Below are 13,287 nucleotides of genomic sequence, written 5' to 3' on the forward strand. Positions count from 1 at the left end.
GGGGGGGGGGTTGGTCCCTGTTCGTCTCTTATATTGATATAATATATTATATTGATATATATTGATATATCGATCTCTAACTTTGGGCGGGCACTGTGCAAACATGCAATTGATACCTACACAAAGTGAAAGTCAAACCCCAAGAACACAGCCATGGCAAGGTTGAGAGACTGTGAATGTAAACCTTGGTGTACATGTATGTTGAATTTGGAGTTCCTGTTGGTCACGTTTTTCGAGGAGACTACACTTCATTAAAAAATACGGATACCCTGCATAAACGTGTGTATGTTCGTTTTGAGGGGGGGGAGGGAGGGGGTCCGGGGAGATATGAACAAATATCATCTTGAAAAAATATCGATATTTACGGACGGCCCCTATTATTATTAATTTTTTATTAAAGTCAACAAATATTCGGCGCATATTTAGTTTCGGCTGTTTTCGGCCTGGTCATGTTAGGCCGAAAATTTGTTGCGGCCGAAATTTTGTTCTGCAATGTTCAATGTAAACATTGACGGTATACAGTCAACTTGGCTAATAACGACTGCGGATATAACGACAATTCGCTAATAACGACTGCGGATATAACGACAATTCGCGAATAACGACTGCGGATATAACGACAATTCGCCAATAACGACATAATTTTCATGCCCGGAGCAAAGTCCCATCCAACAGTGACACATATAATGAGACTTCGGCTATAACGACACTTCGCGAACAAGGACACTTTTCTGATGCCCCGCCGAGTGTCGTTACAAGCGAAGTTGACTGTACAGGCCGAAAATTTGAAGCGGCCAAAATGGGTTTTAGCCCTGGGAGGCCGAAATTTGAAACGGCCGAAAATCTGTAGACTCACAGGCCTGGTCGGAGTGCTGCTCATACACTAGGCGGAACTTACTGTTGGTTAGAACGACGTAGGTCTCCTGAATGACCATCCAGGTGTCAAATGATTCCTGTAGCGGATGCAACGACAGCGATGACAATGAAGATAATGACAACAAGAGCAGAAGCAGCAGCCACGTCAACGGTGTCAGCAGCAGCAGCAATACCGCAACCAGCACCACAACGAGCAAAGAATGGATGGCTTCAGTAAAAGTACCAGCATGCGACTCCACACATGAGTTTGGGAATGTGCACTTCGGTGCGTGCGTCAATTTCGGGGCAAGAGACAGACAGGACAAAATCAACGGCACATGTCATGCTGCTGAAGTACAATACTCCAATCCAAGATTGCAGCTTCTGTGACCCATCAAACATGTCACAAAACCAACTTTCCCAAGTCACTCAACAAACAGATCGATCAAGACTACAGTGTACAAACGTGACTGCTGCAAAGCAAGGCACAGTCGTCCCTCTGTCATCCAGCACTTTATAAACCAGCACCCTCTATAAACCAGCACCCTCTATAATCCAGCACCCTCTTTAATCCAGCACCCTCTATAATCCAGCACCCTCTTTAATCCAGCACCCTCTTTAATCCAGCACCCTCTAAAAACCAGCACCGTCCATAAACCAGCACAATTTTCAGCAGCCAAAATGTCCTCTTCATACACATTACAGCAGTAAATCAGATTTGCTAATCCAGCACCCTCTCTAATGCAGCGGAAATTCCGTAGCACAAATGGTGCCGGACAACAAAGGGGCCACTGTAGTGGACTCCAAGGTAAGAGTAGACACCGGCTATATATGGACGCTTACGGGAATGAGACTAAGAAGCGGATGAATGACGCAGTGCGTGTGTGACGTGGGCAGCTTGGCGCTGGGATCTAATCGACCGAGAACTGACAGAGGAGAGAACAAGAAGTAACGCACATAACATGTAGAAGACAAATAAGACCAAACAAATGGGAGGGTGTGCGTGTGTGTGTGTGTGTGTGCGCGCGCGCGCGCGCGCGTGTGTGTGTGTGTGTGTGTGTGTGTGTGTGTGTGTGTGTGTGTGTGTGTGTGTGTGTGTGTGTGTGTGTGTGTGTGTGTGTGTGTGTGTGTGTGTGTGTGTGTGTGTGTGTGTTAGACACAGAGAGAAACAAGGACTTAAAGACAACAAGATGGATGGGCAAGTCTTAGGCCACACACTACATGAGACAAATCAAGAAAGAGCCAAGCTAAATGTCACTCAATGACAGCATACACCTCCCCCCCCCCCCCCCCCCCCCGACACACACACACACGCGCGCGCGCGCACGAACGCACACACACAAACACACCTCAGACCTCAGACATGCCCATCGCGGAAGCGATGATAGCGAACAGCTATGTTAGACATAGCAACTTGTGCTGGGATTACACCATTCAACAGCTTGCAAGGCTGATGAATTGACTGCCACTATTTTTAGCCTGGTATCCACCACACAGCTTTTTGAAGACACACACACACACACACACACACGCATAGAAACACATGCACACAAACACATTTCCACTTACTCTGGGTGACAAACTCTACTTGTGTTTCTAAGTATGTCAGCAACGTAGTGAGAAGCTCAAACCTGGACAGAGATTTCCACAAGCATGCAAGCACACAGGCACATGCACACACGCACACACGTGGACACACATACACACACACACACACACACACACACGTGGACGCACGCACGCACATGTCGTGACGAGCGGAGAAATCAATGAGATTAGGCTCAAAAACCCAAAGACAAACACATCCACGTTGGGCAATGGGCAATAGGTTTATACACCAGCCTCGCTTGACCACATGGCAGGATTACACCAGCCACTGACCACAGGGTGGTGGAAACACAACAGCCACACACAACCGCTTAATCAGCGCCACACACGCATAAAACAAGTGCCGACATTGAAACTCACAGCAAATCCATGTTGGGCTTCTTGAATATAGTCAGCTGAATTCCATCTTCTCGGATCAAGCCTGGCAAGAACTCATTCTGAAGTGCCACACAGAAAACAGAACACAAACTCTTCGATCTTCAGAAGATTTCCAACAGAAATCGCTACAGCTACAGCAGCAAAAACAAGTTGAGTACAGTGAAGCCTGTGTAAGATGACCACTCAAGGGACGTAAAACGTGGTCTCCGTTACCAGGTGGTCTCCTTATCCAGGGTCATTTGACTGGAAATAGCATCCCTTGCTCCTGATTGCAGTGGTCTTCTGGGACAGGTGGTCGCCTTGACAGGTTTTGCTGTACGTCGAGGAGCTCTATTCAAAGGCTTAAACGCAAAATAACGTAAATATCTACACCCGCACTCGAGCTACGCTGCTGAGGCCGTCGACTCTCATGACCAAGGCGACCGGACCGGCACTCGTAGATCTACGCTCACCTACCGTATTCCCCCGACTGTAAGTCGCACTCGATTGTAAATCCCCCCCCCCCCCCCTTTCCAGGTCCATGTCATATCATTTCAATATACTCACTTCAGTAGTGATCATGCTCGATTGTAAGTTGGCCGTGAAGTATAGTGTGAAAAGGTGTGACTTAGATTCGGGAAAGTAAGGCACCTGTAAAGTCAGTCTCCAAGTAGTACGTAAGTCTACCCAGTCACGGCACCTGGAAAACAAATTTCACGAGATTCAAGGGGGATATTTTTTATAAAATACAAAAATCTAAGGGGATTTCAGGGAATTCCCGGCGAAGATTCGTTTCCAGGGTTTTCAAGGGTGCTACGAACCCCAAACAACAAACCCTTATTGGTCACAGGAAAACATGAGAATAAAGATTGAAAAACAACACAGAAGCAAACAGCGTACATTCAAGTGGAGGTCGACTTTCTCCAGGAGGAATTTGATGTAGCTGCCAGTCAGTTTGCAGTAACCATGGTCGTCGATAAAGTCCTGTACATACAAACACACACACACAAACACCATGTATGTGCATAAGTGTGCACGCGTAGGCTTGCACGCACGCACGGCATTGAACACAGCACATCTTTCACATCATGAACACAATAAGACAATTGAACGATGACAAAATTCCGCAGTGATCGACCGTCTCTCTCCCCCGGAGCTAAGCAGAATGCGCGTCATCACTGCGCTGGTCGCTATGGCAACATGGATCACACAATAAAATGGCGATTCGGCAAGTTTGACTTATCGTATGCAGCGAGAGATATGCCATTCGAACCCATATCGAATTGTCTTTCATCCGAACCCCAGTTGAAAAATCGATGCACTTCCCCTTCAAGCTACATATTGTGGAACTCTCTCTGATGAGATGTACTCTCATGGGAGGCAACAGGAAAGTACACTTACTTGTAGCATAGAAAAGAAAAAAGGACCAAGAAATTACAAGTTACGCTACAATGTCCACTAACACCACCAGCTACTAAACAATCAGCTCATGCGATAACATTGCACGACACTGACCGACGGTACTGACGTTCTACAACTAACTGGCGATCAGCTCGGGCACATCTCGGATGCGCACCCCAATGTTATCGCATGAGCTGATTGTTTAGTAACTGGTGGTGTTAGTGGACATTTTATAGCATAACTTGTAGTTTCTTGGTTCTTTTTTCTTTTCTATAAATTTATCCGTGGCTCTCCATCCGAGTCCGTACTAGTAGTATCCAAGATGATTCTCATGCCAACATACTTCAGTGCGGAGTCATACACCCGCTCAGGGCAATGTCCGTCCGTACTAAGCACGAGAGTGTTCTATCAGAGTACGTACTTATACTACGGCCGACTGTGACCGCGTTTCTACGACTCGGACGTGTTTGATCAGAGATTGTACATTATCCTTTTGAAACACGGCTGCATCACCATGGAAATTCAACTTCACCCGTAATTTGCTCCCGTAATCTGAATGCCTACAGTAAAACCGGGTGTAAGCGACCTCTGGGTTTAGCGACCACCTGCTCTTAACGACCGTTTTTCCACGCACCGACAGTTCTACACAGACACTGTGGGACCTGGTTCTAAAGACCGCCTGGCTTTAAGGACCGCTTTTGCTTGCGCCGCGGGGTGGTCGCTTAAACCAGGTTTTACTGTATAAGCAACAGTAACGCGGTAAGTACAGCGTACTGCTCAATGAAATCCAGTCGCGTCACTCAAGTACGCGCCGGGCGTTGCGCAGCCCTAGACCTGCAAACACCGGGCCACGGAACGATGCAAGGCGCAGCCTTGAGTGACACGACTGGATTTCATTGAGCAGTATTGCATAACGTTCGGCCAGGGGACACGAATATTGGTACAAGTACTTACAAAGCCTGAGCGCATCTGATGCAGTATCTGTTGGTATCTACCTTTGGACTGCTTCATCACCTGCACCGGGAGAAACGACAACAGAACATAAACTATGAACGACTGGAATTCGCACAATCATTAACTGCAGAAATTCTGCGATTGGCCAGTTGAGGTCCGGACCTAAGTTGTGGGGAAGGCTGTACGCTACATTAAAGAGCTGTACATGTACCGGTACGTGGATTTAAACACTTTGAAATTAGCTAAGAGAATGCCCGAGAGTCCTAGGCTACCCCCCCCCCCCCCCCCCCCCCCCCCTCTCGAGACATATGTTGTAACGACATCGCTAGGCTGACTTCTGCTCTGAATCGCATTTCGCGAGCTTTCATCATCGCTCTTACGTAACACTTCCCGCCTCACATTGCACATAACATTACCAACATTCAGATGAGAATTCTGTTCTGGCACACACACGCACACACACACACACACACACACACACACACACACACACACACACACACACACACACACACACACACACACTGTCCTGTCCTGTCCTGTCGACCCACTGCCTTAAAGGTTACGTGGTCCCATTGCGGGAGGAGGGAGAGGAGCAAACACACCGGTGCCGGGTCAGGTCCCTGGACTGCCGAAATCTCCGAGAGCAGTGCTGACACATTAGTGGAAACTTGGCACGTTCATCCGTTGTTGGGCGGTTCTGGCGAGGTCTACAAGGAGCGGAAGCGGGCTGGCTAGCGATTGAGGCAGGCTGACACCTGTGCACAGCGAGTCCACCCCTGCTACGGTACCATCTCCCACAATCTGCGCATTGACATGCACCACGCTGCTGATGGACTGGCTTGCGACGCTCCGCTGTGCACTTGTGGCGCTTAAGATCACTTGGTCTAGAGCAGACCTTTCCACAGGTGGGGCACTCAACGGGGGCTGCTGCGGCCAGTTCCTTATCCTGGTCTTGGTATCTACATCGCCATTCCACGCGAGATGTGTTAGCGGTCTGGTACCAGTTCACAATTTGGTTATGTCGAAGATCGACCGACACACAGTCCTTCCACCGTTTCCTTGGTCCATGGGCAGGTCTGACAGGTGGGAGCTGGCCAAACAGAAGGCACTTCGGCATGCGGGTGTCATCCATGCGCGCCAGGTGACCTAGCCACTCTAGCCGACGATGCCGAAGCTTACAGGTGATGGTCTCCGGATCGCCCCACATACGCAATAGTTCAGCATTGCTGATGTGGGCATCCCACATCTGCTGTCTCGACACACCAAGGATAGAGCGGACGCAACGCATATGGAAGGTGGACAGGCGTTGCAAGTCGCCCTGAAGGGGGACCCAGCACTCAGAACCGTATAGTAGTAAGGACATGACACACGCGTTGAAAACACACCTCTTCAAGAACACAGGAAGCTGACCATTGGCAAATACAGGGCGCTGTAAAGCACCACAGGCCTTGGAGGCACTCGCAATGCGGGCGTTGACGTCCACTGCCGAACGGCTGTTGCTGGCGATAATGGAACCCAGATACCTGAATTCAGCCACATTATTGATCTCAACATCCGCCAGCGTGAGTGGGACACAGTCTGCATCTTGGATGTTGCTGCCGCACACCATGAATTGGGTCTTGGTAGTGCTGACAGTTAGTCCAAAATCAGCAGCAGTCGCCTGGAATACAGAGAGTGCGAGCTGAGCACCGTCACGTGTAGTCGCTAACAAGGCTGAATCGTCGGCGAACTGACATTCCCCAAACTTGGTCGATATCTTTCGCGTCCTCGGCTTGCCGAACAAATTTCCGTCAATGCAATAGCGAACCTCCATGCCGACACCAGGAACTGCCGACACTCTCCGGGACCAAACAGTGAAAACGGCCCACATGAATAGATTGAAAAGCACGGGGGCCATAGAGCACCCCTGCCTCAAGCCGTTGTTGATGTTGATGGGCTGAGTGTGTCCCTGGGATGTGCGGATTGTGGCAGACATAGATGTGTGAAAGGACTTGATGACAGCGAGGAGGGTGTCCGGTACCCCAGCACAAGCAAGTACACGCCACATACACTCTCTGGGCACTGAATCGTAGGCCTTGCGCAAGTCGATGAAAACCATGTAGCCTTTCGTGTCATGCTCGAGAGATTTCTCCACAAGTTGGCGTACAGAGAAGATCATGTCCGAGCACGAGCGCCCGCGCCTAAAACCACACTGCGAGTCTGGCAGCAGGGTCTCCGCTAGCCGCTGGAGACGTGTCTGTATGATGGCAGCCAGCACCTTCCCCACAACATCCAACAGAGCAATGCCACGCCAATTGTCACACAGTTGCAGGTCGCCTTTTTTGGGGATGGGTACGAGAGTAGCATCAACCCATTCCTGCGGTACCTGTCCGGAGTTCCACACAGCACCAAACAGATCTAGCATCCTGTCCCGTAGAGGAAAACCACCGTACTTAACCAGCTCCGGCAAAATCCTGGATGCGCCAGCAGCCTTGCCAGGCTTCAGCTTATCGATTGCACGTCGCACTTCAGCCGACGTTGGGGGGTTAGCCAAATCATCAGCAACCGGGCAATGTGGGAGAGAGCCCAGTACCGCAGGGACGAACGTAGATGGGATATTCAACACTGTGTCGAAATGACGACTCCACCGACCATCCTGTTCCTCCTGAGACTCACACAAGTTACCATTTTCATCCTTGATAGCAGACACCCAGGTGCCCACCCGTCCACGACAGCACGCCTGCAAATCTCCTATACACTTCCAAACTGCCGCGCCGTCAAATCGGGACTCCGAGGCCTGCTGTGCCTTGTTCTTGATCCAATCCACCTTCGCTTGACGTACTGCAGAACGGGCAGCAGCACGGGCAGCCTTGAACTTGGAATAGTGATCGTCACGGAGCCTACCATGTTGAACCCACACATTGTACATTGCATTGCGTTCGTCCAAGAGCGGTTGAATGACATCCTGGCTATCAGCAAACCAGTCTGACTGGCGTCTCTTTCGTGGACCCAAGTTATCCATAGCTGATGTAACAACAGCATCACGTACCGCAGTCCATTGGCTCTCAACACTGCCCTCCTCGGGCCACCGATCAGCGAGCTCTTTAGCAACATCCGACTGGTAGTGTTCGGCTGCAGACTGCTTTGACGGAAGATCAGGATTTTCGCCACGCATCTTGGCAACATCAAATTGGAAAACCGGAGGGCTATGACGGGCAGCACGGCGGCGCACGGCCGGAGTATCCAGGTCGAAAGACATGGTAAGTAGCTCACACACACACACACACACACACACACACACACACGTGAACACACACACACGCACACACATAATCACACACAAACAGACACACGCACACAATCACACACACTCACACGCGCACACACACACTCACACGCACATACACAAACACACACACAATCACACACACACACACACACACACACACACAGCCACACTCACGTTGGGATGACCATCACGCAGTATCCTATGGTACGTGAAGCAGGTCTTATAGCCGACAATGGGCGCAGTGAACGGGAGTCGGCCAAGGCGACTCTCCACGATAGACCAGAACACCGTACAACCGTTCTCTTGAAATGTCGATACAACGGTACGTGAGAAAGACGACGGTCAAGGGGGAACAACGAGTGCAGCAAAGCATCTAACTATCTAACCAAAGGCACTTAGCCAGGGGAGAGGGAAAGAGGGAGAGCGAGAGAGGGAGAGAGAGGGAGAGAGAGGGAGAGGGAGAGAAAGAGGGAGGGAGAGAGAGAGATCGACACTGATAGTGTGTGCATGCGTGCAAGCGTGTGTTGTTGCGTGTGTGCGTGTGTGTGCGTGTGAGCGTGTGTGTGCATGCGTGCGTGGTTGCGTACGTGTGTGTGTGTGTGTACAAACTAATGTCCAGCAACAAGAATTCCTGTCATGATTAGATTGAGGACGTACGCACGCAAGATGCCAGCAAGATGAAGAAAAAACGATAACTAAGGTTGAACAAAACCTGTCCTCCATTCCTAACCAACACACAATATGACTAAGTAACTATGGTGACGCAGGCACCATCAGACAAGAGGATATTTCGAACATGCTTCTCTTTCGGTGGGGCGTCGTCTTTGCTGAGCGCCTTCGATATAAACTCAGTCTGGGCAACGAAGAGCAAACAGACAGACAGACAGACACACACACACACACACACACACGCGCGCGCACACAGGAAAAATCAGGCAACGAAACCAGCCAGCAGATTGACAAGTTGCATTGATTGAAGAGGACCCAGTACAGTGAACCTGTCAAGGAGACCACCTGTCCTAGGAGACCACCTGTCCTAGGAGACCACCTGTCCTAGGAGACCACCTGTCCTAGGAGACCACCTGTCCTAGGAGACCACTGCAACGAGGACCAAGGGATGCTATCACCAGTCAATTGATCCTGCATAAGGAGACCAACTGGTATCGGAGACCACAATTCGACTGTAACAACAAGTTTGGACGGTAACATACAGTATATGTTATACTATACAGTGTACGAGCTGTCAGTGTGCTGCTGTGGGATAACCGACGTGCCCGGGTGACTGACTGTCGGATAGGTGACATGCGACCGTACCCAGTACAGGCAGATCTCACTTAACCGCACACATCCGTTTTCCACAAAACATCCGGATAGGCGAGGGAACTGGATGATCAAACACGCATACTGTATGTGTGCATGGCATATGCTGTAAATCGGTAACCAACGATTTTCTTCCGGACGGCGAGGGATCCGGATAAAACAGGACCGGATAAGCGAGGTCTGACTGTGTCCGTAGCAAACGACAGCTCCAGCACACCTACATATAGCCGCCATTCAACTCTCCGGCGCGCCATGCCGACAAAACGTACACATGTATCTGCAGCACGCCTGTCACTGGCTGGCTCACGACGGTGGATGCATGCTGCCCGTGGATTGCTGGCAGTTCCGTTTCCGATGTGTGCCAGTAACTGGGCAGAGTCGTGTGCGTCGATATACGACATGCTACCTTTAAAACGAGCTATCTGCTACACGGGTCTTGTTTTTTTTACTACCGTAAAGTACCGTTGATCCGCCCCCCACGCCATGTCGCTTCCCAGCTGGGTTTTCGGCAGGGGGGGGGGGGGGGGGGGGGGATTAGATCAAGGCTGCCAAGTGCAGTACGATGTACAACAATGTGGACGATCAGACTCGATGTGCTGGATTGTGCACATTTGCATCCTGCACTGGCATGTATTGTGTACAGCAGTGCACGAGTCGGTTCAACATCGTATTTCGTTGTATACGCCGAAGTCGCTTCACGGGCAGAAAATCGACAGGGGGCGGCAATTAGAGAGGGGGCGGATCAACGGTACTTTACGGTATTTTTTTATCACTTGTGCATGATAGCTGCCCGGAATCCAGCTGACGACAAACGCCTCCAAAAAATCACTCGGGATTGGTGCCACGGTCAATGTGAAAATGCAGTCTGGAAGAGCGCTCGCCCGCATCGTCAGGCTGGTCAACCTCGAATGATTTGTCGCAATTTTTTCGTACATGCAGGTGACCATCTCAACTGGGCGAGGATTGGGTAGTTTACATCATTTAGCCAGCGCTCCACCCACAATCCCATCTGCAGCCTAGCCAGGCACTGATAAATTCTACCACCAAGAACATCCCACTACCAGGTATACGTTTGATGGGTGCTTCATGAATTCAGTGACTTCAGTCCCTGAGCTGGGTGATGGGGTCTGTCATGGACATCGTGATGCATCTTCATACGCGATTTGTAAGGTGCGTACGCAAAACAAACAGAGGCAGGCACAAACAATTAGCCGAGCTGCCAAAAAAATTGCTCGGGCAAAGCTGAAAACGGAGGACAGGGATGATTTTTATCTACATGCTCCTAACAGCACACGAGGCGGTGAACAAAGCGGCAATTAGCCAGCTAAACACGCTTTGCCAGTCCCCTTGCATGTTGCAGATTCAAATCGTACGCATACAACAATAATCTGCAATTTGACCCCGACGCTGATTGATTTAGCAGAAATAACAATAAACCAGAAGCTAAAGATCGGCTCACCGCTTCCTTCATCAAGACATCGAAATCCACCATGGGCACGCCTGAGACCTTACTGATCCCCTTCTTGGCGGACGTGTGCGCCATGGTGCTGGCTGATGAAGAACAGAGGTGAACACTCTGGACAAATTCTACAAACTACTCGTACCTCGCAACTGACACTTCTGACTTTTCGAATAATGTGCCCAAAACACACTCCGCTTCCAGCCAAAGCCAGGGACAGGAAGCTTGTCACGACGCTAATAAAACAGCAAACTAGGCTGTGCGATCTGGAATGCGTCGGTGTTCCACGACCAGCCGGCCAATCGCCGCTTGCAGCAAGATTCTACCCCAAGTACCTCTACTTCCACTCCTAAAAAAACTCTTTTGATCAGCATGCAGATGTATGACACTTGACAGCAAACCCGGGTCTGTGATTGCTCTCCCGGCAGCGACCTAGATTTCATGTAGAGCGTCCCGATCCCACAAATGCACAAGCGCAGCTCTTCGTACACCGCGTAGCGGTACGTAATCCGTTTGTGTTGTTGCTGTGACGGTCTTCGACCAGTTTGGGCAACAACGATTGCAACGCAGATACGGTGGGATTTTATATGGGCTAGGGCATGCGTTTTCGTCCTGAAACCCCCAATTGGCTCCATCCAAGTAACTATTAGTAGGGACTTCAGACCATTTTTTCAAATCGGTTTTCTGTGGCTTATGTTTTGCTTTTTGGATAGGTTAGAGCTTCCTGAGGAGTTTGGTCTTTAGTTTTTCTAAATCGGACAAAGGAAACTAAAGTTACAAGCAAAATAGTCATCGCCTATCACCGGATTTGTCCGACAAACGTCCCACACATTTGAGATCAGAGAGATATGTCAAACTGAGAGAACCCACTTTCCTTGGCAACGCATAGCAACCGCACACCAGATCCAAAAACAATCTTGATTCTCCGCATGAAATAGCTGAATAGTATGGTTCACAATGTAGTGGTTAGTAACAGGAGACATTGATAATACAGTCCTGAGATAGCTTCGGACTGTTGGCGTGGTTGGTGTCAAGAAAAGAATGATCACGGAAGAGGCACTGACTAAGCTCAACATGTACATGTACAGGACATTGTATTGGCTGGGGTAATCGTAGCACGCACATCAGCATCAGCAGAGATACAGCAAATAGCAACAAGAGTATACAGCACATCTCCCAGTTCGGCACTCTTTCACCTATTCTTGCGGAGCTCAACCAGATCGAAACAGCATTGGAGACAAGAATCGAGGCATGGACCGAAACAGCCAAGAGCAATTCAATTTGTACATCAGCATCATTTAGCGCAGGATACTTCTCGCTGCTTTCCATACTGTGACTATGGCGGCGCTGCACGGCAAAGTACAAAGAGGAACAATGCAAGAAATAGGTCTTCTGGAAAGTGAAAACAATAAAGATTACCTTCTATCTAGACTAATTCGAGGTCGTAGAATACGAATATCACATTTTCAAGAAGGGGACCCGGACGGATCATATGGTTTCTCACCTTTCCCTTCCATCCGCATACGTATCTCCGTCAAAAATGAACGTAACAGCTCCATTCTTGCTGGTCCCAAACGAAGGCAAGCTCCAACAAGACGAACCGAAACTTTCTCCAACTGTACAAGACTTCCTTCATTTCGAAAAACGGTTCCACATTTCTTTACACGACTTGACATATGACCATCACACGATTTGTGCAGGCGTCGATTTGCACGCTTTTGCCAGTTTTGGGCCATAAAGTCACGTGGTCTGAAGTCCCTACTATTAGTATCTTTTTAGAAGTACGGATTCTAGCAAGGCTCCATCCGGAATTTCCGGATGGATTTTTGTATTTTCAACGGTAAATTTTAATCAGGGTATTTTCACATGTAGCTCTAGGTACATAATTGTATTATCGAGTGCAGGAAACAATCAGCCAACATTCGCTTGAAGTATGTTGTTGGCTACTAGCCACTGCCACCTGCTTACCGCCTTTCTGAATTTCGATCAACCAATCAAGATTTTCTTAGGGTTCCCTGTAAGAAGGCGATGACGCCTGTTGGGAATTCTCTTGTAAAATAAG

At 49.3% G+C, this 13,287-nt stretch overlaps 1 protein-coding gene and 1 long non-coding RNA gene across 2 annotated transcripts in view; both read right to left on the bottom strand.

Moving 5' to 3' along the window:
* The window catches only part of LOC135828627 (huntingtin-interacting protein 1-like), a 37,526-nt gene extending 25,948 nt beyond the window's left edge, over nucleotides 1-11,578 (bottom strand). Inside the window, exons 1-9 of the mRNA XM_065341045.1 lie at nucleotides 11,226-11,578; nucleotides 9,236-9,299; nucleotides 8,621-8,772; nucleotides 5,176-5,235; nucleotides 3,721-3,804; nucleotides 2,824-2,900; nucleotides 2,425-2,486; nucleotides 1,699-1,781; nucleotides 899-953 (exon numbers count right to left, since the gene is read on the bottom strand). Coding sequence (XP_065197117.1) covers nucleotides 899-953; nucleotides 1,699-1,781; nucleotides 2,425-2,486; nucleotides 2,824-2,900; nucleotides 3,721-3,804; nucleotides 5,176-5,235; nucleotides 8,621-8,772; nucleotides 9,236-9,299; nucleotides 11,226-11,309 — 721 coding nt within the window. The 5' untranslated portion in view covers nucleotides 11,310-11,578. The remainder of the gene's footprint in view (nucleotides 1-898; nucleotides 954-1,698; nucleotides 1,782-2,424; nucleotides 2,487-2,823; nucleotides 2,901-3,720; nucleotides 3,805-5,175; nucleotides 5,236-8,620; nucleotides 8,773-9,235; nucleotides 9,300-11,225) is intronic.
* Nucleotides 11,579-11,901: 323 nt separating this feature from the next.
* Nucleotides 11,902-12,947, bottom strand: LOC135828527 (uncharacterized). The gene is made up of 2 exons (XR_010555695.1): nucleotides 12,730-12,947; nucleotides 11,902-12,572 (listed from the first exon to the last, which is right to left on the bottom strand). It is a non-coding gene; the product is annotated as an uncharacterized LOC135828527 (long non-coding RNA).
* Between the last annotated feature and the right edge of the window lie 340 nt (nucleotides 12,948-13,287).

This window comes from Sycon ciliatum, chromosome 12, assembly GCF_964019385.1.
Source record: "Sycon ciliatum chromosome 12, ocSycCili1.1, whole genome shotgun sequence".
NCBI lineage: Eukaryota > Metazoa > Porifera > Calcarea > Leucosolenida > Sycettidae > Sycon > Sycon ciliatum.